General features: G+C 38.3%; 6 protein-coding genes across 11 annotated transcripts in view; 3 read left to right on the plus strand and 3 right to left on the minus strand.

The window, feature by feature from the left end:
• Window positions 1–1,636: 1,636 nt before the first annotated feature.
• On the minus strand, window positions 1,637–7,633 carry LOC105455538 (protein fem-1 homolog B). Of its 2 annotated transcripts, none has more exons than XM_011698929.1 (10): window positions 6,866–7,633; window positions 5,121–5,298; window positions 4,821–5,038; window positions 4,358–4,698; window positions 4,103–4,263; window positions 3,706–4,010; window positions 3,182–3,411; window positions 2,985–3,101; window positions 2,789–2,895; window positions 1,637–2,693 (listed from the first exon to the last, which is right to left on the minus strand). In XM_011698929.1, the coding sequence occupies exons 1-10, from the start codon at window positions 7,016–7,018 to the stop codon at window positions 2,536–2,538; spliced, it is 1,968 nt and encodes a 655-aa protein (XP_011697231.1). In that variant the 5' UTR covers window positions 7,019–7,633; the 3' UTR covers window positions 1,637–2,535. The 2 variants fall into 2 exon arrangements, with proteins under 2 accessions (XP_011697231.1, XP_011697232.1); XM_011698930.1 differs by lacking the exon at window positions 6,866–7,633 and adding an exon at window positions 6,437–6,845.
• A 1,691-nt stretch (window positions 7,634–9,324) lies between these two features.
• On the minus strand, window positions 9,325–14,642 carry LOC105455539. 3 transcript variants are annotated; one of them, XM_011698932.1, is made up of 9 exons: window positions 14,475–14,642; window positions 13,920–14,392; window positions 13,602–13,784; window positions 13,197–13,359; window positions 12,774–13,113; window positions 12,252–12,692; window positions 11,826–12,171; window positions 11,342–11,676; window positions 9,325–11,218 (listed from the first exon to the last, which is right to left on the minus strand). In XM_011698932.1, exons 2-9 carry the CDS (start codon window positions 14,052–14,054, stop codon window positions 11,101–11,103), a joined length of 2,061 nt encoding a protein of 686 aa, XP_011697234.1. In that variant the 5' UTR covers window positions 14,055–14,392; window positions 14,475–14,642; the 3' UTR covers window positions 9,325–11,100. The 3 variants fall into 3 exon arrangements, with proteins under 3 accessions (XP_011697234.1, XP_011697235.1, XP_011697233.1); XM_011698933.1 differs by lacking the exon at window positions 14,475–14,642 and having other exon boundaries at window positions 13,920–14,091; window positions 14,181–14,448; XM_011698931.1 differs by lacking the exon at window positions 14,475–14,642 and having other exon boundaries at window positions 13,920–14,448.
• Window positions 14,643–15,082: 440 nt separating this feature from the next.
• LOC105455542 (uroporphyrinogen decarboxylase) lies at window positions 15,083–17,648 on the plus strand. The gene is made up of 7 exons (XM_011698937.1): window positions 15,083–15,470; window positions 15,589–15,934; window positions 16,055–16,213; window positions 16,507–16,668; window positions 16,789–16,926; window positions 17,008–17,181; window positions 17,399–17,648. The coding sequence occupies exons 2-7, from the start codon at window positions 15,638–15,640 to the stop codon at window positions 17,537–17,539; spliced, it is 1,071 nt and encodes a 356-aa protein (XP_011697239.1). The 5' UTR covers window positions 15,083–15,470; window positions 15,589–15,637; the 3' UTR covers window positions 17,540–17,648.
• LOC105455540 (coiled-coil domain-containing protein 40) lies at window positions 17,562–22,160 on the minus strand. Of its 3 annotated transcripts, none has more exons than XM_011698935.1 (9): window positions 22,077–22,160; window positions 20,918–21,175; window positions 20,186–20,808; window positions 19,764–20,007; window positions 19,221–19,631; window positions 18,619–19,140; window positions 18,244–18,534; window positions 18,016–18,174; window positions 17,562–17,888 (listed from the first exon to the last, which is right to left on the minus strand). In XM_011698935.1, exons 2-9 carry the CDS (start codon window positions 21,146–21,148, stop codon window positions 17,661–17,663), a joined length of 2,709 nt encoding a protein of 902 aa, XP_011697237.1. In that variant the 5' UTR covers window positions 21,149–21,175; window positions 22,077–22,160; the 3' UTR covers window positions 17,562–17,660. The 3 variants fall into 3 exon arrangements, with proteins under 3 accessions (XP_011697237.1, XP_011697236.1, XP_011697238.1); XM_011698934.1 differs by lacking the exon at window positions 22,077–22,160 and adding an exon at window positions 21,889–21,961; XM_011698936.1 differs by lacking the exon at window positions 22,077–22,160 and adding an exon at window positions 21,459–21,465.
• A 139-nt stretch (window positions 22,161–22,299) lies between these two features.
• Window positions 22,300–25,285, plus strand: LOC105455543 (protein TAPT1 homolog). The gene is made up of 7 exons (XM_011698938.1): window positions 22,300–22,513; window positions 23,048–23,202; window positions 23,313–23,410; window positions 23,502–23,836; window positions 23,944–24,041; window positions 24,114–24,329; window positions 24,539–25,285. Exons 1-7 carry the CDS (start codon window positions 22,315–22,317, stop codon window positions 25,112–25,114), a joined length of 1,677 nt encoding a protein of 558 aa, XP_011697240.1. The 5' UTR covers window positions 22,300–22,314; the 3' UTR covers window positions 25,115–25,285.
• A 697-nt stretch (window positions 25,286–25,982) lies between these two features.
• The window catches only part of LOC105455545 (cGMP-dependent protein kinase, isozyme 2 forms cD4/T1/T3A/T3B), a 40,345-nt gene continuing 38,821 nt past the window's right edge, over window positions 25,983–27,506 (plus strand). Inside the window, exon 1 of the mRNA XM_011698940.1 lies at window positions 25,983–26,631. Within this exon, the coding sequence (XP_011697242.1) occupies window positions 26,072–26,631 (560 nt within the window). The 5' untranslated portion in view covers window positions 25,983–26,071. The remainder of the gene's footprint in view (window positions 26,632–27,506) is intronic.

Genomic DNA, 27,506 nt, shown 5'->3' on the forward strand with positions numbered 1-27,506 from the left:
ATCAGTACGGTTGCCTCCGATCAGAAAGATGCGAATTAAGAATTGACACAGCTTTTAAGTCGTCGTCAAATTCAGCTGTGAATTGTGACAAGAATCAAGCGACAAATTGCGATAGTTACCGGGTCATTGCCAGAGTCTATTGAGAACACGACGATGAGTAGAGCTAGCCGTTCATAAGCGGGACCAATTGAGAAAATGACGGTAGGAATAACCTCCTATTTAAGAAAGTGATGGCCGAGAAGTACAATTTTACGGATTAACATCCACCAAATATATCGTTCGGATCTTCGTAGTGCGGAGGATGGGCACGACGAGCGAGCGTGCACGAGTGCCTTCGCGTGTTAACTTCGCCGCATTCTTCATTCACGCTCTTCACACTCGGCGTGTCTTTTGTATTTCTTCGTTTGCGCGAAATAATTTTCAGAACAAATTCTACAAAGTCCGAGCGGTATTTATACTCTGATTGTATATTTCTCTAATCAATTCTGACCGCATGGACTGCATTTGACTTTTATATAAATTTGTATAAATATATCCATATAATATCAGGGAATAAAACACTGTTATATTATAAATTATGAAAGATGTAGATTATGTATTATTCGCGCGAAAAAAAAAAGGTCTGCCAATGTGGCGTTTAATTTAATATGCGAATAGAAGTACACTTCATATATTGTTACGTGGATCGCGCCAGTGTATCTAGGAATACACGAGGGAAAATATTGGAATGCGACGTGGACTTCGAATGGAAACATTCAAATGAATCGAAGCGACTTAGTGCTCTTCCTCAAACATTTGTTTTCTCGACATGAATAGAAATTCTATTTACCTTAAACTTTAAATGCGCTCGACGGCGTGTCTTATCTGCGAGGAATTTAAATCCGTCGAGCCCTCGACGACGTGAGCTCTCGAGGCGCGACAAAACGATCGATTAGTTTTAACATTTATGTTTAACGAGGCAAGTTGCGCCAAGTGATAAAAATATATATGTACAAGCGAGACGTGACTTTTTATGTACTTGCGCAATTACTCACTTAATGCATTAGAGATGTCGATTGGACATTCGTGGAAAACGAGGTGAACGGTGTGCGTGTGTGGAATCGAGCGCGATACGCGAATGTATGAAGCGACTTTAACGTCGGTAAATATTGCGCATCACTAAACTGCAACACATCGCACTGCGAGAGAGACACTTGTACATACAACACTTCAGCAAGTGAGCAATGAAATCACGTGTCGGAAATACACAATTGACTAATGGTAATTTCAGCGATGTAGAAACGTCTCTTCTACACGCGACGAAGTATATCAACCGAGGCAGCGATGACCGGTTTTTTTTATTTCTTATTTTTTGCACTGGAAATGTACGCATTTTCGCGTCGTCCAAACGCGTACATGAATGGGTACCTCTCCGCAGTCGTTGCGATCGCATTAACGTTTCCACGATGTTTTTTAAAAGGACTAAAGGGACAGGGCGGCAAATTAGATTTTGCATAAATCGGCGTGTCCGGTTTTGTTTCGTCGCGCTGACACTTACGGAGCAACGGAGAGTGTGTGTACCGTCGTCTCTTTAGACGCGAGTGAAGATGCACATGCCTACGTTAAATCCTGTCGCCGCGAATAGATTGTACCTGCCTTAAGGATTATTCTATTTATTTTTCTTTCTTTTCTTTTTGCCAAAAGATTTTGAACACGTGTATATTTGTACAGAAGTGTTATCGATAAGCGAGCGCCGTTGTATAATGTGTAAAATAGATAAGACGAACGGACGTCTGTAAACACTGTAAATAATATATTGTAAAGTATCATGCGTCATAATGTATATTCTTATATATTTTGCTATTATTTTCCTAGTTTCTCACGATTGTATACAGAATGCGTGTGTAAATATTAAATAAATTTAATATGGCAATATAACGAGCGTACATTTCACGCCTCTCCGGATCGTGTTGCAGCAGGCATCTTCGGATAAGAAAAACGAAATGGCACGTAATCGATACAATGCGTGGAAAACGTCTGAACTCACAATTTGCCTTGTTTTTAACGTGAAAAGTTTATTTAATTTGATTTTATTTATCACAGTAATACAATTAAAATCGAATATGAAAATGACAGCATAAGTTAACTGCACAATGGCCGCTAATTATTTCAATATTTTATTATGCAGTAACGCTATTGTAGCAATACTACACTTACCGTCTATATAAAGTACAAGTTTAAATACAAAAAGACAATTCACAAATATCTCACAGTACAGTGTATCGTTGAATAAAGAGTTACCAATCTTACAATATCGTAAAAAGTAACTTTCGCGCGATTAATTTTTATACAATTTTATGAAAATCGCTCAACTTTCACTGGAAGATCTGGAAAATTCTGATTTTATATAGGATATATCAAATTACATATGATGTATAGAATTTTAGATTATTCGAATATTCAGCATATTTTTTTTTTATACAAAAATATTATTGAGTATTTATATACTTTGTACAAAACAACCTCGATTCCTCGCGATAACGATTAAAAGGCTTATCAACTCTGATTAAATCCAGGCCCGTGAAGTTCTATAAAGCTTTCGAGTGAACGTGGAACGTTACCACGATAGGCCAAATCATACGTCTTAATTGCTTTAGCCGCCATACACGTTAAGGACAATTTGGTCTGAGTACGTAATATTATTTTAGCCACACCTGAAATAGAAAATTGAATATCAGCCAAATATTTTACGCGCGAAAATGCAAGCGAGACAAAATATGCAAATCGATAATAAAATCTGTAAGCTTACCCGTGGTGACCGCATCGTACGGGGTGTGCCCTCTATTATTTACAGTATCCATATGCGCTCCAGCTTCTATAAGATCTATTATAACAGAATGTAAGGTCGCAAAGTCACTGGAAAAAAAAATTAAAAAGTATTATCAAATCTGTATCGAAATAAAATATTGAATATTAATTTTTTAACAGCACACACACACACACACCTAATTGCTTTACTGTAACCGACAATAATGTGGAGCGGCGTATTTCTTTCGTTATCCATCGCATTTATGTCGGCGCCGCAACGAATCAATAATCGTGCTGTAGCTGCACATGGAAATCTGGAAACCAAGCAAACAATTTGTTCGATGCGATCCTGATTGCTGATGCTATTTTATTTAACAATGGCGTTTTGACATACTTGCAGACATCGTTGGTATGAAAATCGTCGACGGGAGTTTCGGCATTCACAGCGAGATGTAGTAGAGTCTGCCCGTCTTTCAAGCACACCCGCAACGCGCACAATTTGTGGACCAGATGATGTGCCTGCGTGATATCAGATTCGTCACATCTGTTTTCGTTGAGAGTCATCAGTTTTGTCAGAATCGTTAGAATGTACAGAGTCGTTGTGATATTCGATTCCATCTCTTCCTACAAAAGACATCATTTCTAAATACGTAGAGAGATACGTTTTTGTGTCTAAATGATATGATACAGCATGTATCAATGTCTATGTTAATTCATCAATTATTGTTTTCTTGCTTACAGTTAAGCAGTTGAATTCCTGCCGTTAGCAATGTAAGCGAAAAGAACGTTCCTTAAGTATCACAGGGAAACATATATTGTCGGAGCGTAGATAATACGAAACTCCACGTAATACGCATACGATTGTAGCGTAATGTCCAGATATAGTCCATAGATCAAAGTCTCTTTTATTGAACTTACAACGCACTGATCGATGTCATCCTTGGAATCTGGATTCTGGATTTTGGCCTTGTTCCTATTCAGTTCTGTCACGCTTGTCTCCAAAACATTTAATACTTGAGAAATATCCAGATCGACGCCCACGTGTATCATTTGCGAGAAGACTTGCGCAAATCGAAGAAGATCCGTCACAATCGATATATCATTGAGTTGCCTCAGCTTCAAAGCGTGCAACCACAGATCTATACATCGGTCGAATCTGGCGTTGTCCGCAAATATAGCGCCCCGGTACACTATGGGATGTGGCAGTTCTGGATTATGAACACCTGGTGAACAAACGATATTTTCGTTAAAAAAAAAGAAAAAAAAGGAAACGCAGTCACTTTAGTAATAATTTCAAGTATCCGAACACGTCTACCTAATATTCTCTCCCGAATAGCGAGCGACTCCATGTGCAGTGCGTTGGGATTGAATTTGATACTTTCTAATTTTTCCAACGTTTCGGATTCCTTCCAGTTCTCATACGCTTTCACAGGCGAGCCTAATGTCTTACGTATGATATTATCAGTGTCACTATACCTAGGACACAAGAAAAGAAATATGTAATAAGAAAAAAAAACCAGCGATTCGGTCAGAACAGAAATGAATGTTACAGGCGTTCAACATCCTTTACCTTAATTTCATTGCCTTCCACAGATACGTGTACGCCTTATTCAAACTATAATTATCTTTGTCATTAGCGTATGACGCTCCAAGTAGCTCGTAAGCGTCTATTATCTCCTCCTTCGTCACTTCTTTCCTTTTCACTAGATACTCAACGACCTCCTCGCGCGTCCGCTCGGCAGCCATTATTAAAGGTGTCATGCCGCTCACGTTCTTCGACATTTGCGCCCCGGACTTGAGCAGCTCGCACACGATGGCCTTGTGTCCGCTCTCGGCGGCGAAGTGCAACGCCGTCGCTCCGCAGTACGCCTTCTTGTTCGGATCCGCCGACTTGTCCAATAGAAAATTAACCTGGATCACGGAAGAGGAAATTTAGAAAAATTTAACAACGACCGCACAACGTCGAGCACGTGACGTCGCGCGACGTTTTCACGATCTGCGTATATAAGCGCGTAATACGCGCGATAACTCACAATATCCAGGTGTCCCTTGTACGCTGCTATCATGAGGCAAGTGTTGTTAAATATATTGGGAATATTTATGTCCGCCTGATGGTAGATCAAGTATTTGACAATGTCCAAACGTCCGTTAAAACACGCCGCTCGAAGCGGCGTGGAATTAGTCTTCGTTGGATGATTGACGTTCGCTCCTGCCTTCACGAGAGTTTTAAGAACGTTCAAGTGTCCCGCACCTGGAACAGACGATGACTTACCAACGCTGCGGAAAAAAAACTATTGCGACATCCGTTTGTACGGTATTCTTTTAATATACACCTGCCGCGGCCCAAAGCGCACTGGCTCCTTCGATAACATATCCGTTGTACTTCACCGTTCCTTCCTGCTCCAAGTCAGGCTTGAACTTGTCAAGCAACATTCTGACTACTTTGTCATGCCCGTAACGGGCGGCGATTATTAAAGGTGTACATCGTTGTCCATCGTCTTCCAAGACTTTCTGTAAATATATAAATCCAAATATTACTATACATGACTTACACTTTCCACATCTCGAATAGTTATAAGCAAACTGTTTTTTAGTATTGATTTAGTATTCAATAACAGAAGATTAATTATGTATGTTAAATTTTAAAATAATGTTTGAGAAATTATAAAATACTTCATAGTTTGCATAATAATTTATAATATTAATAATGGTACATAACAATAGTATTTGTAAGAATCTATAAAAACTTTATGACAAGTATTATTATAAATAACATCTGTAACTTTTTCTTTGTGTATGCGTGTATGTACTACACATTTAAACAAGTGTTGCAAGTTGTCCTGAATAATTCTTTGTAGGTATTAATGTCACATATACATACACATATACATACACAATTGACATTTACATAAGATTTATTTCAGAAACTTTAATTATTATAAAAATAATTCAAATTAAATTTGTATGAAATATATACGTATTATAAATAATATATGTTATTATCAATATACATTTTTAAATAATAATCCTATTGTTTTTATATATCAAACCAGAAATTACAATTGAATGTGAAATGCAATCATAAATTAAATTGATAAATTAAATTGATAAGAAATTGTAACATATACTTTATACATATAGATTTTCACATATAGATATTTCTTTGTCCAGAGCTGAACTTTGTTCGAGACAAAGAATATCTGTGTGTCATAATGAAAGCATGAAATCAGTGAATTTATATTAATAGTAAAAGTATTAAAGAACAAAACAAAACTACATATACATTAATAAACATATGGATTTAATATTTTAAGTGTAAATAAACAACATATAATTAAATAATCAAAATGTCATTGCAATTAATCAAGTTGCAATGAATAAAAATATTTTATAAAATAACGTCAAAACACTTGTTTACTTTCTGATACAACCAAAGATTAAATTGTAATTATTCTTTCGTTCTATTATTTCAACTAAATAAAAATACGTCAAATCGCTTGCAGTTCAATTAATAAGACGATGTAATTTGCCAAAAATTTACATCAATTAATATTTAATATGCCTTCACTAAAGTTTTTGACAAGTGTATGACACTTACTTATATCAGTACCTACGTATATATTAATTACGTAAATAAGTTCGTTCTCACATTTATTTTCCCTAAAATCTTCAGTTATTGTACACATCCATTAATAAGTGCTCGAAATCACTTAATTTGACTGCTTTTAATGTAACATATGCATAACTGTAAAATTACTTCAAATGCTTTCGCTCCATATTGCTCCTCTTTTTCAACGTAAAACCGACAGAGTCAGGTGTCAACGGCAGCGAAAAAACCAAATTGGTCTACGTATAACACTCTTATCGCAAATTGCAACCATAACTATTCTAACTAACAGTAAGATAACGGACAACACCGAGCGTCAATATTCAACGGTTCATGCACTGTATAACCAAGCGTTCGAGCATGTGCGTCGGAATGGACGAGCGGGGCCCGACAATATGCGATTTCGCGAGTGATGGTTTCGAGAGCGTGGTGAACGGTGACGCAACAAGTGTACACACACACGGTTTTTACCTGGTTAATCAGGTGAGCGATCTCGGCGTCGGACTTCTCGATCAGCAGGGTGTACAGCGCGATCGACATTCCGTCCCTCGCCGAGTAATAAATTCGCTTGACCAGCGACTGCTGGGCCTCGTCGATTATCTCGCAGGGGGTGTCCATCTTCATCCCCGTCCACGTCCTCGCGGGTCCTCGCGGATCGTGAGACCCGAGCGGCGTTTTCAGGATGAAAGAGAGAGAGAGAGAGAGAGAGAGATCAGCTGTGGCCGCCACCCAGAGACGTGGTAACCTCAAAACTCATGCTCCTCTCGCTTGACGTGATCGTCAGCGCGCGGAAAATATATCGCGTACGCTACCCGCGCCGTCGTCGTCGTCGCCGTCACCGCCGCGACCGCCGTCGTCGGTCTATTTTAAGATTCGCGTTGCACACAAGAGAATATAGCGATTCCGACTGCAAAAATAAATCTCTGCGACAAAGCAGTTTTCGGGAGTCTCTCCTTTGTCGCTACGACGACGTCGAGTGCCGATGTACAACGCGGCCCGCAGCACCGAGCCGTGCCGAGCCGCGGGATCTCCGTCCGCGGTCGCGACGTGCCACTCGTTCGGTGGGAGCGCAGTTCCTCGAACGATTCATTTGCGGCGCGGATCTGTGCACGACCCGGGCGCGTTGTTTACGCGCGCTCGTGGCCCTAACTCGTCTGGTTACGGGGAAAACTCGAGCACGTTTCTGGCCACTGTCGACGGGATCCGACGAGTCGCGCCGGCGTCGGACACGTCACTGAATGTCGTGTCGTGTGTGACGAGAATTCGTGATCGGCATTCGGCAACGGTCGTTTCCTCGCAGAGGACGAGGCGTTGATTGGCGGACCCGCGAGTCGGCCAATGGCAATCGCGGCGTTTCGTTCTCATCGGAATTTTCGAAAATTAGCGCAAGTCACGAGATAGTTGCAATTTTTCCGCGATTATGGGATATATATATTCGCAATTCGATTTCATATTTAAAGTCATCTCAGGTTTATACGGCTGCTTTCGTATTCACGCTTTCGGCACTTACATGACTTTTGTCCATTTCTATCAATGTAGATTAACTTTAATCACGGTTTTATTTACTTTTTAACTTTTTCTAATTCTTAAAAGTAGAAAAAGATAACAAAGTAAGTTAAATCTGGATTAAAGTTAATCTACGTTGGTCAGAAATAGACATTACAGCGCCTCACTTTTTTTACCATCCTTGTTTATCAAATGTTAAACGGAGGATAATCATGCTCGCAGCGCGTGAGCGTTCAAACGGAACGCAACCCAGATCATTTCTTTATAGGTGAATGTATGGAATCTAAATCTGAAGATTATTCAAAACCAGACTTGGAACTGTTTTTACATCTTCAATTAGCTTTCGATCTTCGATCGACCGATTACGTTTGAGAATTATCAATTGCAAACCATGGCATTTATTTCACATGTATAAAAAAAGCTATTAAGTAATTTGCAAAAAATTGACCAAAAAAACAGTAATATACGTTCAATTTTAAGTATGCAAGTTGGTGAAAATCTCTTGAATGTAATCGACCGATTAAAGCTAATCGAAAATAGATAAGACCGGCTCTGAAAATGATTTTGGACGATGTGAGATAAAATTATGAATATTGCTCCTAAATTCCATTTCAGGCAGAAAAGATAAACAGAAATATTGATAAATCGGAATCGCTGAATACGCAAACTCGACATCGCATGTTCACGAAAGTGCGCAGATATCATGACTCGCGAAAATTCACGTAGGGAGACGGAGGGGGGAGCCAAGATTCCTTACGAAAATATATTTTTCCACGAAATTCTTGACGATAGTTGGGTAAACTCCATGTATACACGTTAGGAATCAAATTGAAAACTTGTACACTCGAAAATTTCTATTTGTATTTTGGGAATTTATGAATTTTCACAAATTTATAAACGTTATAGAAACATGAAAAATATCAAAGCAGCTTGTAGTGTCTAAATTTAAATACATTGTCCACATGTTTAATTTTGTAATCACAAAATTAAACATGTAAACAATATATATAAATTTGCTGCAAGTAGCTCTCAGAACTTGTTCTTTAACTTGGTCCTTTTTTTTTGTCGCATTTTGTAATTAAATTGCAATCATTTTAAGCAAAGCTGATTCCAATCTTTATTGTTTTCATACATTAAATAGAACTTATATTCATTTAATTTTTCTATAACTTTTATTTCTAGGTACATAATACTTCTGTAACACATCTGTCGCTATACTTTTCATTCCGGGTGCACACACAGATGATGTAGATAGCTGTTAAAGCTCTTTTATTCTTATTCATATATATATATATTTTTTTTGTTTAACACATCGTTTATTTTCATAAAAACTGTTACAAGGTAACTATAAATATATATATTTTACATGTATAACTTTAAATAATGTATTATATGTTATATATTATAAAAATGTATATTTTCTCTTTTGATCTCTTACTTATCTAAACATATAACTTCATTTTATCACTTTGTTACCTCTATATACTGTTCCGCGCGAGATGGTAGAAAGTTACTATACACGGGGGGGAGGGGGCGACTCAGTTTAAGGTAATACTATTAAATAGACGAGGTCGCTTTGTCAATGTCGTACTCTCGTCGAGACCACCACTTGGTTCACCACAATCACAGCATCATTGTCATGACATACATGTTACTCTCCTTGATGCGCCCGAATTGCACATAGAATTTGCGCGAAAATGATTGCGAGTTCAGAGATCCTATCTACGTCACCTTAATCTTTTTACTACTAATGAGATTCATTTCATTAATGGCATACGCAACAAGAGAATGCACTTCGAGAGATTTGGGGAGCACGCAGGAATCGTTGAGTTTACTTTTCACTTAATTTTACTTGCTGAAGATTATCGTCGAAATGGTATTAGTGTCCGAGAAAAAATTTGGGACATATTTTAATCAGAAGAAAATAACGGTTGATCTTTTTACATTAAATATTTGAAAAAAATCTTCATTTCTTACAAGATGTAGTACATAAGAGTATTTCATGGTCTTCTAAACTATAAGAATCCGTAAAATTGTTTAATTGTGAGTTAACTTTTTTCATATTAATGATTATGCTTGACCCATAATGTTATATAATCATTTAAATTTATAATTTGCTACGCTTCCGTTACATGAGAAATTTATGAAATTGTAGAACAATGAAACCTTAAATATTCTGTGATTGATTAATTCATAAATTTGAAATAGTTAATAATTCTATTTTTTGTAACATAATATAAATTATGCATAATCCTGCCACTATCCAAGAAACCAGATTTTTATCCAAAATCAAATCGAATATTTGAAAAAAATCTTCGTTTCCTACAAGTTATAGTACGCCTAATCTTGTTCCTCCTGCCACTATTAAAAAAACAAACCCTTTATCCAAAGTCAAAATCGAAGCATAATTTATTCTTCAATATTAATGCTAATTAAAGCCACAATTTTAATAAAAACAGGTTTGTTGAGAAATAATAAAACCGACCGTTGCTTTTTTCTGCTTAAAGATTATCAATAATCCTCGTGTACTCGCTAAATCGCTCGAAATGCATACTCTTTCATATCACATTGCAATAGAGACTGCAAAACACATACATACTGATGCTATTACAGACGACATATTACAGATAATTCCTGTAAGCTTCCAATGTTCTTGAATATCCATTATGTCAAATTTCCAAATATTCGTTAAATTTATTAATTTTTATATAAAGTTATATATATAAAACACGTAAATATACGTGAAATCATATGTAGCTCGTTAAGAAAATATAATTTTTCAAAGAAAGATTTCAGAAACTACAAGAGTAAATATAATATAGTACATGAGATACAATACGCACCATATTCTATTTGTCGTATATCTCTGATGATGTAATTTCTCTTGTATTTCCTTTTCTCTGTTTGAGGTACGATATCTATAATTTCTAAAAGTCCTAATTTTTTTTTTCGATTTTGGATTCTTCTTTCCAGTATAGATATCTGTCACAATATTAATAAATATTTCGATGTCTGGATATTTACATACACATCATTTGGATATTCAAGGAATATTTAAGAGTGTTGAATATGCGTTGATACGGGATATTTTATGTACACAAGAAAAATATGTGTGCAAAAATATCCCATACATCTCTCTGCATATATCTGTGTCGACAATTTACAATTTATCAACAGTTTATCCAAAAGCATTTGGTATCCTAATGATATATATATTCTGCATGTCTTCGTGCATTTCTACGAGCATGAACTCGTCGAAAATACCAATCAGAATCGTCAAGCTGCCGTTGTTTCCTATACTCTCTATACTCATAATACCTGCACGAAAGAGTCTTTATTTTTATACTCTTCAAGACTCATAATTATTGTAAGCGCATTAAGTTATTTGAATTCGTAGTAAGTTAATATTACAGAAAATTATATCTTGTTGGAAATTAATACCTTTTGCTGTCGCTCCTTTTGTCCGTATTTGTATAGTGCTGATTATCTTGCTTCATTGCGCGACTGTCGAACGAAGGATGTTTAGATTTACGATAGTTAACAGTGTGCTCTGATTTATAGTCCTTTATTTTATTTTGAGAGGATATATCGTTTTCTTCATAATTTGCTTTGTCATTAACGATCTTTTTGGTAGGCTCATTCGATTTAAAACAATCTTTCTTCGTTGACCCGCCTTTTCCTTCTGCAGGTAAAGTTTTTGCAGAATTTTCATAATCCATTACAGTTTTCTTGCTATTTGCATCATGTTTCTTATGTTTATAATTCTTTGTCTTATGCTGAAACAAATTTATTATTTACGTTTATGTATGAATTTCTGTATATTATACAATCTGTAAATATATTTATGTTCCGGATATACTTTATTCATACTTATAATTTAAAAACCTAAGAGAAATTAATAATTTTGTATAGATCTATAACTTACATTTGGTACGGTGTCAAATGCGCTCGTGTTAATATTAAACTTCGGACAATAATCGGTTGAAAGTGGACACGTATGCTTCAGCGGCATTAAAATATTATCGAAACTATTTTTTTGTATTACATTTGATTGTGAGTCATCATTCTTTCCTTCGTACTTCGACCCTTTATTGTCTCCTTCATCATCCTCCATCAATTGTTTTAAGAATTCACCACTATTTGGTAGTATGTCTTTCAAGTGTTGTAGCTTCTTGTTCAATTCTTGTCTTAATTTGATCGTATTTTCTACTACCTTAGAGATCAGTAACTGAGAGGTATTATGTATCTTACGGCCGGCATTTTGCAAAATCCTATTATATGACAGAATAATTAAAATAACTTACAATAGAAGAATAAAAAAAATTGGATATTATCACTCATGCATACTTACTTCATAGGAATAGATTTTTCTACATTTTGCTTATTTTTTTTATCTTTCGAAGAGTTCTCTTTATTATTATCATGAATTTTATGAGTATTCTTTTTATCATATTTTGCGTGCAATACTTTATCATCGGTTTCTCTGACATACTTTGTATTCTTGATCTTTGTATTTCCTTTCGCAGTCGTTCTGTCATTTAAATCTTTCGTATCGTTTGAGAAACAAGACTTGTCATAATCTTTCAACAGCTGATTATTCTCGGTCAATTGTTTTAAAAGCTTATCGTCGGGTAGTATACTTTTCAAATGACACAATTTCTTATTCAATTTGTGCCCATCTTTAGCATATTTGTTATACACTTTTGATGTTATCTTGCTCACTTTTTCTGCTAAGTCAGAGAGAAGTAGCTTAGAAGTAGTATGCATCTTATCATTGCTGTGCTGCAAAAAGCTGCAATACATAATTTAAATAATAATTTACAATTTAGAAATAAATCTTTCTTTATATTATTATGTATATTGTAATACTTACTTCAAAACAACAGGTTTGTACTCATCTTGTGTGCTATTAGTAAATAACGCCAGTGTGTCATAGAATGCTTCTGTACTGTTTACAATATCCAGTGTCTTATTTATTTCATTTTTCAAATTATTATCGTCGTAGATAACTGCCAACGATGATAGTACACGTAGAGATGCCTGAAGTTGATCCAACGGACGTGGAGTAGAATTGAAAAATTCTTTGGTAACCACAATAGGTTTACCATTTGCTTTAGAGAAATCGGAAATTTCGGAAAACTGCGCAAAAAGTTGCTCCGTAATCTTCCTGTCAGTTGGCATATGCGTTTTAATCTCGTTCAACATAGTTTTCACTAGAAAATAAGAATTGAGACGTGAATAACGAATCTACAACAGATTACGGACATTTTACAAAATTTTTGTAACTTATTTTTACCGTCTGTCAATTCCTTGCAAGTATTGACAATGTTACGACTTGCAGTCTCGAGACTTTCAGCATTTGAGACCGGATGAGTTTCAGGAATTGTGAAAAGGTGACTGAGAACCAAACCGATAATTATACCAAGTACACAAGCAATGAGAATGTTCCAGATACTTCTCTGTAATAAAAAAAAAGAAGAAATTAAAATCCTATGATCTAGATAACATTAATGAAGATATTTCAAGTATAAGGCATGTTCTTTATAGCCAAACTGCTGCACTAGTTCACAGTTTATCTTTCTATATTGGAGGAAGAAAGATAAACTCTGAACTAGTGCAGCCAGTTCAGCTATAGAGAACAGGCCTGTAATCTCAGATAAAACGAGACTAAGCATAATTACTGCAACACTTGTCTACTTACTTCCAGCATTTGCCTGCATGGCTTACGATCGACAAATTGACAAATTTGGAGATTTGTATTGACAGCATCTATGTCGCTTTCCGTTATGACTGATATACCGTCGGATATATCTTCTGGTTCTGCATTTGTAAAGGGTACTTTATCATCGTAATCCTTCGTCTGCGCTATCTCGTTATCCGAATCCTTTAATAAAAATAGAAAATGTTGAGCATTTCGTCGATTCGTTTCTATACTTTAGAATTTGTGCCTGTACAAGTTTTGAAATTCTAATCGCAGCATATTTTATATAATTACGTTAATTATATATATTGCTCTCACCCTCTGTGGTGATTGAAAATTTTCCTTGTCAACACTTTGACTGTTGATCCAGCTTAATTTGATCCAATCCTCCTCATCCTCGTCCGATTGCTCGTCTAAACCGAAACATATTTCGTGAATATTCACGTCATCCATCGTTTATCTCGTAGAACAAAGGCTTGTACAGTTTCTTCTGAAATTTATCGAAACAGAATCGCACACCGAAGTTAATGAAATCCAAAAATTCTTGAACTGAGGTCACGGTATAAAATAAAATTTTACTGAATATGTGCCAAATAGCCAAATTTCAAGCGCAAACACTGTGCTATATTTCGACGATTAATCTATATTTTATAATACGATTCCACGATACTGTCCCGATTCCGATTACTGTCCAGACACGGCAGGTCACTTTTGAAGTTCAAAGCTCACGAGCAAATTGTTTTGATTAGGAAACCCTCAAGCTGATAGTCTGACATTCTCGGCACGCGGAACTGCGGGGAACAGCGAAGAATAAACAATGGTCGCGTTCACAGAGCACACTCTGAGCACCAGTCATACGTGATTGGTCCTTACCCGTAGATCCAACGAGTCATAGGTTAAAACGGCAGTGCAACAATTTATTCTAATAAATGCGAAACAGGCGAGAAAATAGCATTGACGTAAGAAAAACTCATCAAGTTATATGTTACATTTCAGAGAAATTTTAGTAATATATATAATTTTTACAATATATATATATATAATCCAAGATTAAAAATATCACTTAATTCAATTAGAATTATATATGTCTTGGGATTCGAAAAATTATCAAAATTATATTAATAAAGATTGTACTTGGTAATTTTAATAATATATATTATCCAAGATTTAAAATATTACTGTAATAATTAGAATATATATGCTTCGGATCCGAAAAATCGTCAAAACTATTAAAAGACTGAAGTTACTTGAATCAAATTTTCGAAAATTAAAATTCTGATTAAAATGTCAATGTATTAAATTTTTACTGAATTTCCCATTTTTCGTGAATTTTAACTAAGTATTCGATTGAGCGAAAAATAATGGGAAAAGAAAATAATGTGTTATTGTGTTTAGTGTTTACACGTCATTCTCAGAAAATACATTTGCGCACTCATTGGTCAGCATGGACATGATCGAGACTCGATTGCCTCTCGCTGAGTCAGCCAATAAGCGCGTTTATTACCTCACGATAATTTACATCACATTCTAATAATTTTGACGATTATGCGAGAAAGAGAAAAATTTCAATTATTGATATATTTTAGTAATTAAAGTATTCTTGTATTAGTCGTATCGCTCAATTTTCTTCATTAACGTTATATACATAACCTTTACAATCTTCATAACCTCTATTTCATTTTAAGTGCAAAAAGTGCAGAAAGTGTAACGTAGTGTAGGTGTAAAGAGGTTATCATCAAAGACGAGACGATACTTAGTTTACTATTAAATTATGTACATTGTATCTTACTACATAAATCCGAACTGTGAAGTTGCAAATACGCCGACCAAAAGTTTTTGCGCACCTTGCAACAGTTGAGACTAGCCACTGTACGTATTTTCTGCGAGTCACTTGATTATAATCGAAAATAGGAAAAAAACCTCTCGATAAAGACATGCTAAGAAAATTTATTATATTAATTTATTTATTAATTTATTATATTTTCAGAACTGAATAAAACTCAGGTGAAGCGTGAAACGGTCGAAGGATTGTCGGAATGACTGAGCAAAATTTTCCACCCCTGCGAAATGATCGGATGCTCAGGGCGGCACGCGGGGAGCCGGTCGACAGGGTGCCAGTTTGGGTTATGAGGCAAGCGGGGAGGTACCTTCCGGAGTTCCAGGAGGTCAGAGCCCGGCACGATTTCTTCACCGTTTGCCAAACTCCCGAGTTGGCGGCCCAGGTGACCCTACAGCCGATCGAACGCTTCGACCTGGACGCCAGTATAATATTCTCAGACATCCTGGTGATCCCTCAGGCGATGGGCCTGAAGGTGGAGATGGCACCGGGAGTAGTAAGTGTAGTCTCTCCTCTAATTATGTATTTTTACACAACAATCATGGTGTTCATTAATATATAACTCCATATTCATTGCTTGTCTCTCTATTCTCTGTAAATAAGAAGTGTCTGTTAGGGTCCAGTCTTGCCTCAGCCCTTAGCCGATCCTAGCGATTTAGCACGGCTCGTACGACCAAGTGTGAACGAAGCTCTGAAGTACGTTGGGGATGCTATAACACTGACTCGCCACCAATTGAATGGCAGAGTGCCATTGATAGGATTCACCGGAGCTCCTGTAAGTATTTATATTATCTAAAAAGACCCGTAGTATAAAACTAATTGAAAATGTCTTTGATATGAGAATGTTCGTATTTCTGTTATATTGTACGTTATTATTATAAATAATTATATAGTAATAAAAATAATTAACAAAGACGAGAAAATATCATCAAAGATGAAAAATATCGCGAATCTCTTACAATTTCCAACTCCATATCTAGCAAATTGTGCGCCGATTATTTGTCGGTCTTAAAACAACTCTGCAACGAATCTGGAATACGCAATGTAAAATAATTAATTTGTTTTTAGTGGACTCTGATGGGCTACATGATTCAAGGAGGAGGTAGCTCTACAATGGCAAAGGCGAGATCGTGGTTATATAAGTATCCAGAAGAGACCCATAAATTGTTACAGATGATTACAGACGTTATTGTGGATTACTTAGTAATGCAAGTGAAGGCTGGTGCTCAGGTATAATTAAAAGTATAACTTTTTCTTCTGTGAGAAAAGAACTCTTAGAACATGTTATGTAGTATATATAACAGTTACATAAGTCAAAAGTAAAATTAACATTTATTTTCTTTTTTCAAGTTACTTCAAGTATTTGAAAGCAATGGGGACTATTTGGACGACGCATTGTTTACAAATTATTCTTTTAAATACCTTAAACAAATTAGCGAACGTGTACGAAAGCAGCTGAAAGAAGCAGATATTCCAGAAGTGCCTATGGTAAAATGTTTTTCATAGCTACTTCTAATAAACACAATTACTTTACAAAAGTATATAAATATTAAACATTTGTTTTTCTAGATTGCTTTTCCGAAAGGCGCAACTATGAATTCCTTAAAAATTCTTGCGATGGATCAAAGTTATGAAGTTATAGGTCTCGATTGGACTGTAGATCCCATAGAAGCCAGAAAACAGCTTGGTCCTAATGTTACACTACAAGGTAATATGGATCCTTGTGCAATGTATTCTTCACAGGTATGTTATTTCTTATAAAAAAAATTATATAATTTTGATTTTGAATATAATTATTTTATCAATTGTTTTATAACTTATATACAAATTTTATATTAATTTTGATTTAAAAAAATAATTTGTAATAGTAACTATCTAATTAGTAGTAACAATCACTGATCTAGAAATAATATTCACATATTATTAAAAATATTGAGTATATTCATTGTTATCTCTTCAGGATGAAATCGTTGATCGTGCACGAAAGATGGTGTCAAATTTTGGTAAAACTCGATATATTGCTAACTTGGGACATGGCATTTTACCGGACACTCCGATTCCATCCATGGAGACTTTTATTAAAGGAGTTCATTCTGCATAAGTATAGTATACATACGTTCAAATACAATCAAAAACACATTTACTGCAGTTGTTATAAACAGTTACAATTATTGTTATAAAATATATTGCGTCGTTTCGTCTTTTTATAATTATTGGGATTTTTATAGTATTTCTAATGTCAAAAGTATTTTTTGAATATTATTTTTCAATAAAGGGAAATCTTGACCCGTGCGTTCCATTACATGCTTTAAATAATCACGAAGAATCTGTTCATTTTGGAATTCCTCATTTAATGTAGCTTCACTCTTGAAAAACATTTTGTATCGGCCACTTTTAATGTCTTGCAGCATTTTAGCTTTTCGTTGCTTGAAAACTAATGCCTGCAAATTCTGCACGTAACAGAAGATTTTCTAATTACAATTACGTTAAAATTGAAAAATAGACATATAGTTTAAAAAAATAGACAAATAATTTCGAATCTTAAAATTAGGGAAATGAATTATTCGCGTTACATACGTGATATTTAATAGCTTCTACTTGCATAATCCCTTGATCCACATTTGGAATATCACCTTCTACCATTTTCAGTGCTGCCTGCGATTCGTTACATTTCTCCACTGTCTTCTTCATTTGATCTTCCAACTCCAATATTCTATTTTCAATCTTTCTTGTATCCTATAATAAACACTTAATTAGAGAAAAATTATATCACTCAGGTATAATTTTGCAAGTTGTGGAATTTACCTTCACGGTTTGTTTTATCTTCAACTTTTGATCTGCAAGACGTTTGCAGAATATAACTTTCTGATTGTGTTGCCCCTTGGGATCTTTCTTAAATTTGCTCATAACTTTGTCCAATATTATATCCCTTCGCGCGACACAAAACTCCATGTCGTGGATCAACTTTTCTTGCGCCCTACGCAAATGCGACAGGCGCATTTCCATTTTATGAATTTCACTCTTCATCGCTGTGATATCGCCATCGCTGCTGCGTTCGTCTTTCAATCTCTTTACTGTTTCTTGCATTAACTGCACCTAAAAGTTACAAATTAAAGATCACGATACTTCGTTTGACACGAAACAAAAAATATATAATATTTAATATCTAAAATATATTACTTTCTTTTCCCACGCTAAACTTTCTTGTTGCACCGCATCCAAATTGTCCTTCAAAAGTGCCTTTTCCTCATACGACTGTTTCAAATCGCTCTGCAGCTTTATCAGATTTAATTCTGCATCTTCGAGAGATTGGATCCCCTCGGTTTTCGCGATAGAATTTTTGTCTTCCAACTCCTCTTTCAGGCCTTTCTGTATTACCAATTGCGCATTCATTTGTACCACTCTTTGCTGCAGAAGATTTAATATTCTCTCCATGTTCGATTCCTCCTTACTGAGCACGTCCAAAGCATGCTCTAGTTTCAAATTCTTTTGGTCCATAATCATAATTTCTTTATTATGAAGATTAAGTCCTTGCAATTGTAAATCTCTCTGTTGACTCAGCGTGATCATATAGCCTTCTCGGCGAATCCATAACTGCTGGGCTTTCTGATTACTCTGCTGAATTTCTTCTATATTCTTTTCCAAGGTTCTTATCTTCGTGTCAAGAGGATTTACCTCGCCATTTTCTCTATGCGACACTATCTGTAAAAGGGGATAAGTAACAGGGTAATAAACATTTAATATTCTAATAGAATTCTAATAGAATTAGTTAATGTTCTTGCCTCCTCAATGGCTTTATTCAAGCTGATAACTTTTACTCGTCTCCTCTCGATTGCTGTGTCATACTTCTTGATCTCTTTCTGAATCTCATCTATCTCTTTTCCCTTTTTGTTATTACTTTGCACGAGTTCCTCTAACTCCGCCTTCTCATGAGACTTCCACAAATTAAGTTGCTCCAATTCCAGTAACTTTTTGCCATACGAGTTTTCCGCTTCTACTAATAACAATTCGTGCTCTTGCATTGTCTCCTTAGAATCTAACAATAATTTATTCAAATATCGCGCCGCTTTATTATGCGCAACTTTTTCCTCCAGTTTGCTGTATATTGTTCTTTCCAGCTCGTTTTGCTTATTCAGAAATTTTGCAAATTCCTTATCCGTTTCTTCCTCTTCGTGTAACAAATATCGCCATTTCTAAAATACGAGACTGTCATAAATGATAATATAATCGCATAAAACTAAGGCGTTGTTTGTAGATACATTTCATTAATAATTTTAACATTTTGCGTTTTTTTTTCACTAAATATATATTAACATTCTATATACATTATTAGCTAAATCGAATTCGTGTTGCTCCTGTTCACTAAATTTTGCCACTTTTACTAATTCAGATTCCAAATTACTGAGCTTGTCATTTCCCATTTCCATCAATTTCGTGTTAATCTGTATATTGTTTTCTAATCGCATGTGCAACGAGGTCAGATTCTCATTGTTCTCTGTTTCCTTATAAGTTTCTTTCTTCAATTTCTCTATTTCCGTATGTAACGTAGTGAAGGATTCGCATAGTTTCCTGAAACAATATTCGTTGCTGCAGTTTTTTTATGAGAAGTGATAGAGAGAATTTTATCGAAGCAACTATTTCTTCCTATTAAAGTCATAGACACGACTTAATCGTGACACTGTATTATTGTCTCTCCCACTTTACAATTTTACAATTTTATTCAAATTTTTATAGCGACATTACGTACTCACGCTCTGTGTTTAGTTGCTCGTAAACTTTATTCCGCCTGGTGATATTCAGCACAACGGAATTCCAGGCGTTGCACAGATTCATGTGCTGCTTATGCAACGCTTCCAGATCGGCATTAACGTCGGCGATCATCTGATTTATCTGAATTTTTTCTTTATTCTTCAGCTGCAACTGCATGTCCAAATTGGCTATCTCGGTTTTGACTCTCCACACTTCCTCCATGAGCTTATATATTATGCAGTCCTTCTGCTGCTTCTGGACGATCAGATCTCGCTGGATCGCCTTATCCTTCTTCGACACCTGTTTAGAAATGGCCAAGCTACCCTCGAGCTCCGTTTGCAACTCCGAGAAATGCGCTTGCAAATCAGCAAGCTGCTCCAATTCCCGCATGAGATTCTCCTCTTTCTTCCTCTCGTCGGATAATTTAGCGTGGGTAGCCTTATGAACGTCCTTCGCACCCTTCACGTACGTGTCTTTCTCCTCGCGCAACGAAATCACATTCGCTATCATATTTTGATACTTCTCAATTGTCATTTGCTGCTGGGCTATCTCTTGTTGGGCGTAGTACAACTGTAAACCCTCTGTCTCACGTTCCTTCTCCACAGCTTTTATATTAGCCTCCTGAAATATTTGCAATTAATATTCAATGGGAGTAACATTTTCGCGCGTTTCTCTTTATTTGCCGGATAAATCCCTTAAATTTAGAAAAGTAAAAAATTCGGTTGCTTACAAGCTCTAATATTTCGCTGTTCAACCTATTGTCGACGCGGACGAGATGCTCTCGCAGAGCATCTTGGAATTTCTTCATCAAGGAGTCATCTGGATCCAGCACGTTTGGCACGTTCAAGGACTTCGTATCTACCCACAATTTTTTCGTGACTTTCTGACTCCTCGGCAGTTCCATATTATTGGCAGCGTCGGGAGACGGAGCTGAAACGTTGCTTGCAATCGAGGTATTCATTGTGGAGCGTCGTAAAGAGCTTCTATCCTGGAATCACACACGGAAACTTGCCTTAGACTCGTACTCGGACTGTTGTTGATTCAAATCAGATTCGTAGCCAAGGCAGTGTGACATCATCGTGACAGTCGGTATATGATCAATATATTTCTTGTTTGAATGTGTCTTAATGTAACTGAGCTTATTTAAATAATAAAATTAATTAATTAAATTATAATTCTAATGAATGAAATAAATAAAAATAATTCTAATAAATGAAATAAATAAATAAAGATAATAAAATGAGATAATAAAAATTTCATAATTAAATTACACAATGCTTGAGACATTATGCATCAAGAATCATCATCTAAGAAGAGGCGGAAAATATATACTTCATGCATCTAATTTAATTATGCAATTTTTATGATTTAAATATAACCGCAGCTTGGACATATTAAGGCAAGTATAATTATATTAAGATCAAACGGTAAAAGCCATATCAAAAAAATATGTACACACATAAAATATATTTTACAAATATGTAAAATATTTACAATAAATTGTTCTTACAAGACGAACTTTATCGACAGCTGATAATTCAACTTCTAAATAATTAATTGCTATGATAAGTATGTATATGTATGCGCATACATACATACGTGCGAGAAGAACATAAATTATCGACGGTCATAATTTAGCGTTATCAGAAAAAAACTGAAAATTTTACAAATGTATCAGCAAAAAAATGGTCAGAATCTCACGTAATACTAGACTTAATAGAGTGCGAGGCAGATCAGAAGCGAGTCATGAGAGAAATCTGCTTCCCGCCTATACATTAGATTGACAGAGAGAGGGAGGGAGAGAGAGCATCATCAGCGCTGTCACCACCGTCGCGTGTGCGACGCGCGTCGCCAATCCACTAACTCCAGGTGAGCCAGTGACCACTGACCAGTCAGACCAGTCCAGTGCAGTCCAGTGTTCAGTCGTCAGAGTCGTCTCCCCGCGCTCAGGTGCCGTCAGCCGTGTTGTGTTGTGACAGTTCGCCCGCAGCACAGCCAGGCGAGGGCGACGTCAAAGTTCGCGGGGATGCGGCTACGTGGTCACGCCGTGAGACTCGTCGCGGGCTCGTAGAATGACCGAGCGTTGAGCGCACGTTGAGAGAGGTTAACGTTTCGACGGAGAAAGCGATGCAGAGCGCGGCGGCCGTCGACGATGGGAGTGTGGAGCGAAGCTGGCCGCCGGAGAAGCGGACGATCAGATTCCGCGGTACTGGCAAGTCCGAAACTCATGTGTCATCGTCCCACGGCAAGCGCGTGGAGAACGTGGATCCCCTGCACTGCAGGCCGCAATTATCCGACGGCCAGGATGCGCAGAAGAGGAAGCAACGTGAGTAAACCGACAGCGATGATGATTGTCGGTGGTGCGCTTTGCGTGGCAGTTGTTTACGTGCGTGTGTAAAACAGGTGGGAAAAAAAATCAGGGACGCACACGCACTCCAAGAGATTAGATAAGATATCGCAATTTGCCCGAAAGCGAAACGGCTCTATGATTTTCTACAAAATTTACTACAAAATGTGAAGCTATATAAAAAAAAAAAAAAAAAGATTTTCTACAAAATCTACTACAAATGTGGAACTATAAAGAAAGAAACAAATTCTGAAACAATCCTTACAAGTTTTTATACAGCAGGTTTCTTTTATATTTACTGTACTATATTCTCGACATTCTCTGGAGCTCGTTTAAAATTATTAGAAATTATTTATATTTGTTATAAATCCTGCATTTTTGTATTATTAATTATTAGTCGTTACTTGTAATTATTATTATAGATATTATAGATCATTATAGAGTTTGCGCAAATAACATTGAATTTTTTTATGGTTTAATTGATAAATATATTCTGTTTTTTTTTTTTAATAGGAGTATCGTTTATGCAGTTCTTAAGGACGGAATTAACGAGGGGTTATCAGCTGGAGCACGATGAGGAGAGATTCTCCGCGAGAAGGGAGAAGGTTTACTCGTTTATGAAAATTCCTAGAGAAGTGGAAAACTTCATGGCATATGGGTTCCTTCAGGTATGTACAGTGGTATATAATATCGTTGCGCAAAAACATAGAATGATAATCTCTTAGAATAATTGATTATATTAAATATTATATGTTTTTCTCTATTTCTCTCATTGCAGTGTGCCGACTCTTTTCTATTTGTGTATACATTTTTACCGCTGAGGTTCGCAATGGCTTTATGGGCGGTGATCACCAGACCTTTACGACACTACCTGAGGTATCGATTTTAGAGAATACAAGAGATATCGATTTGGAATGACGTATATATTTGTCCACCTGGAAATTATAATTACCGGTTTTATTTGTAGGAGTGACAAGGAGCATGGAAAAAGTGCGGAAAGATATCTGAGCCCGGCCGAAGTGTGCGATCTGTTGAAAGGGATCGTGGTGGTGGGTTGCTGGGTAGTAACCTGGAAGGTGGACACCTCCATGATGTATCATTTAGTTAAGAGTCAGTCGGTTATAAAGCTATACATATTTTATAACATGTTAGAAGTGGGAGATCGTCTTTTCAGCGCTTTCGGCCAGGACACTATAGACGCCCTGCTTTGGACCGCCACCGAGCCGCGATCGCGCTCGAATTCCACCCGTACGAAACACTTCGGTACATTGCCGCATCTCTTGTTCGCCGTCGCTTATGTGTGTATCCTTTAATTAATCGCATTATTATTCGATCGCGATCGAAAAAAAAAGAGGATAGGCTTAAGCCGCAACGAGACATGTTTACACCTTGACTGCTTTCGCATAAAGTGTTACACAGTATACTGGTACTGTTCCAAGCGACGACGTTAAATGTGGCAATCAACAGCAGTAATAAAGCCCTTCTTACGATTATGATGTCGAACAACGTAAGTGCGCTAGAAAACGTAAAGCGGTCGCTTTCTATTTTGTACAAAGTATTTCACGTGGGGTACTTTTAGTTTGTAGAACTGAAGGGCTCTGTCTTCAAGAAATTTGACAAGAACAACTTGTTCCAATTATCTTGCGCCGACGTCAGGGAAAGATTCCACCTGATTATGCTGCTCCTCGCAGTGAGTCTGCAAACGATGAAAGAGTACGCGTGGCACAGCGACCGTTTCGCCGTCTTGCTACCCGACTGCGTGATACTGTTGTTGGCGGAAGTTCTCGTCGATTGGGTTTGTATCGTAAAATAAATTGTATATCGTACGAATGGCGCGTGTAAACGGGGAAAAAAATATCAGACCGGAAATCGGATTGTTCTTGCTGCTAAACTTATATATTCGGATCATTTTTAACGGATAATTTCTCGTTTGCTTGGCAAAAATCTTATGCCAAATCGTACAAATTATCTTCCGCGCTAACGTCATGTTTTATTTCCGTAAAGGTGAAACACGCGTTCATCACGCGTTTCAACGAGCTGCCGTCGACCGTCTACAGGGACTATACCGTGAGCCTGGCTTACGACATGGCGCAGACGCGCCGGGAGACGGCGTTCTCGGATCCCTCGGACTTGGTCGCGCGCCGAATGGGCTTCATACCGCTTCCTCTGGGAGTCGCCATAGCCCGCGTACTGTGTACGACCCTGACGCCGTCCGCGAGACCCGCTAATATCATACTTCTATTATTAGCTTATCTCATACTGGTAGCACTACGAATATTCAACAGTTTAATCATTCTCGGGAAGGCCTGCGACATAATGTCGTCGCACGCGCAGCCCGATAAGGACGACGCTCCCGCGAAATCGCCGTCGAAGAACCGTGCCAATAGTGTCGACATGAAAAATCCGAATCTTGGCACGGCAATCTTCTCAAACAGCGCCGTCAGCCTGAACAACGTCTGCTTGAACGAGGCGTTCCTGGAGCCGGAGGAGGTGCAGAAAAGTGAGAAACTTCAGTGTAATTTCGACGAGCCCATGAAAACCGTGCTAAGGACAGGAAGCGAGCCCCTTCTTCCGCAATGACAAATCTCAATAGCGCAATTGAAATATAACGATTTTTTTTATTTATAAATTGTACATATTTCGTTGTACATATACATATATACGTGCACAGATATACTATATGGACGCTCTTTTTTGCAAAGATATTTATATAAGATATCTGTAAGAATAATAAATTTGGTTACCATTTAAGTATGATATAGTGGTACTTTGTGCGGGTGTCGCACGCTTGGTTATCTGGGTTATTATTAAGTTTCATTATCAAACGTCAGCTGTTATATATGTATAATTATGTAAAATACGTTTTGTTTATTTGGTATTCAATAGCTTTTAACTATAATTTTTAATCGTAATGCTGTCAAAACGTCGAAGTTATTAAAAGGTTATAAAAATTAAGAAGAGTTATAAAAAGATATTACATAAGAAATATTACGTAAAACATTACATTACACGACTTTCTTAACTTTTATTACCACGATCGAATAAGAAGCGCGCGCTCTTTCCCGCAGCGGAGCAGCGCGTAATCCATATAATGCAGTTCGTCCAATTGACTCCAGAGTTCGTCGACGAGCGTGTGACGAGTGGCGCACGGCGCGGCGCACGAATAGTTTCGTCTCCCTCTCGCGCACTTTCCCTCCCCCCGCACTCCTCTCCGTCCCGCCGTCGCTCGTCCCGTCTCTCTCTGTCTCACCCTCTTTCCTCGCCTCGTCCTTCTCTCTCCCACTCTCCCGGCGCGCGGCCGCTCGCTCTCTCGTTCGGCGGCCGACGAAGGCACGGCACGGGACGGGACGGGACGGGACCGTCGCGTCACGTCACGGAGCACGGAGGCGGTGGAGGACGTCGGTCCGCCGCTCTTCGGGAGCGCGTATCACGCGAATTGGCGCGATAGTAACGACCGACGACGTCCTCGTCGGGTCCCCGCGGTCGCGACGCTCCGCGTGTATGGGTTTACCTCTCTCGCGCACCACAGCAAGTTGAATGGACGAGGGTACGAAATACCGAGTGCCCATCGGCGACGCCTGCGTGTCTATGCGCGTGTGCTTCGACTCGCTGTGCTTCTCGTCGTCGCAGCAGCCGCGCGCCGACGAGGAGGACGAGGTCGCCGCCGCCGCTGCGGCCGCAGCCGCCGGCGGATCGACGCAGCTGCCGACGACGGACGGCGCCGTGGCCGTCGACAGCCGCATCGGCATCATCGCCACGACCGCCACCACCACGCAGGTCACGCAAGTGCCGCACGTCGTTGTCGGTGCCGGCGGGGGTGCCGCGATCGCCAGCATGGGCACCCTGAGGGAGCTTCAGGAGCTGCTGCGCGTCAAGGACGAGAGGATCGTCGAGCTCGAGGCCGTCGTCTGTTGCCGCGACGCCGAGATCCAGGAGCTGCGCAGCCACCTGGACAAGTTCCTGAGCGTGCTGCCCTTCAGCGCGGCGCCGCCGCTCACGCCGACGAAGCCGCGTACGCGCGACCGTGCCCAGGGCATATCCGCGGAGCCGCCGCTCCAGGAGCTCGCGCCTCTCGCGGTGGTCGACAAGAGCGACAGGTTGGTACCACGCGGCACTGTTTTTCTACTTGTTGCTCGCGGCGCGCGCGGTCGCGAGCACGCCCGCGCAACACCCGTCCTGCATGCTTTTTCTCCTTTTCACGCGCGCATCTTTCATTCCTCTCGAAAATTGTTTCAAAGAAATTTCAGCAAGCGCTACTTTCAACGCGTCAAACGCGTCGTCGCGAAGCTCCGGTTCGTCGACAGCTCCAGTTTCCTTGCTTACGTTCGCGCTTCTGATTTTGACACCTATACGTAAAACGCAGCCGAAAATGCGACACGCAGATCCCTCACGGGAATCCAATTTATAATATACGGCCAATTTTAATTATGAAAATTATAATACTTATTTAATAAGTGATCAATCACCACCAAACCAAATTTGATATGTCTAGAAAAAGATGCCTCTTCGTTAGTCTTGGACTGTGACTTTCCGGTTAAAATTCATGCAAAATTGATTAAAAGTACAGTAATAGATGAGCGGATATTCGCATGCATGTAGATATACGATTTGGGTGAAAGAAGCGAAATTCCTCGCTTTTTCGGATACGCAAAGGCGATGTGCTCGCACGGCCACCGTTCCTTTCGCCCGTGATTATTATTTTCCCGAGCGCGACCGTTCGCGCGATAATGACTGAACTCACCGCCGGCTTCAGTCTTCGGTATTTAACACCTTTATTCTCGTCGCCGGTCGCGTTGTCTACATGTCAACGACTTTATTTACTACTTATTGTTGTACAGACGATCGCGCGAACGCGGCGCGCACACACGCGCGTGCACCGCACCGGCGCGGCGCGGCCACCCGTCGCGACGTGCTGACGACGTGCAGGCCGCGTTCCCGACCATGTGACCCGTCCTCGCCGTCGCCGCGTGTG

The sequence above is a fragment of the Wasmannia auropunctata genome, unplaced genomic scaffold (genome assembly GCF_000956235.1).
Source record: "Wasmannia auropunctata unplaced genomic scaffold, wasmannia.A_1.0 LD335898.1, whole genome shotgun sequence".
Lineage (NCBI taxonomy): Eukaryota > Metazoa > Arthropoda > Insecta > Hymenoptera > Formicidae > Wasmannia > Wasmannia auropunctata.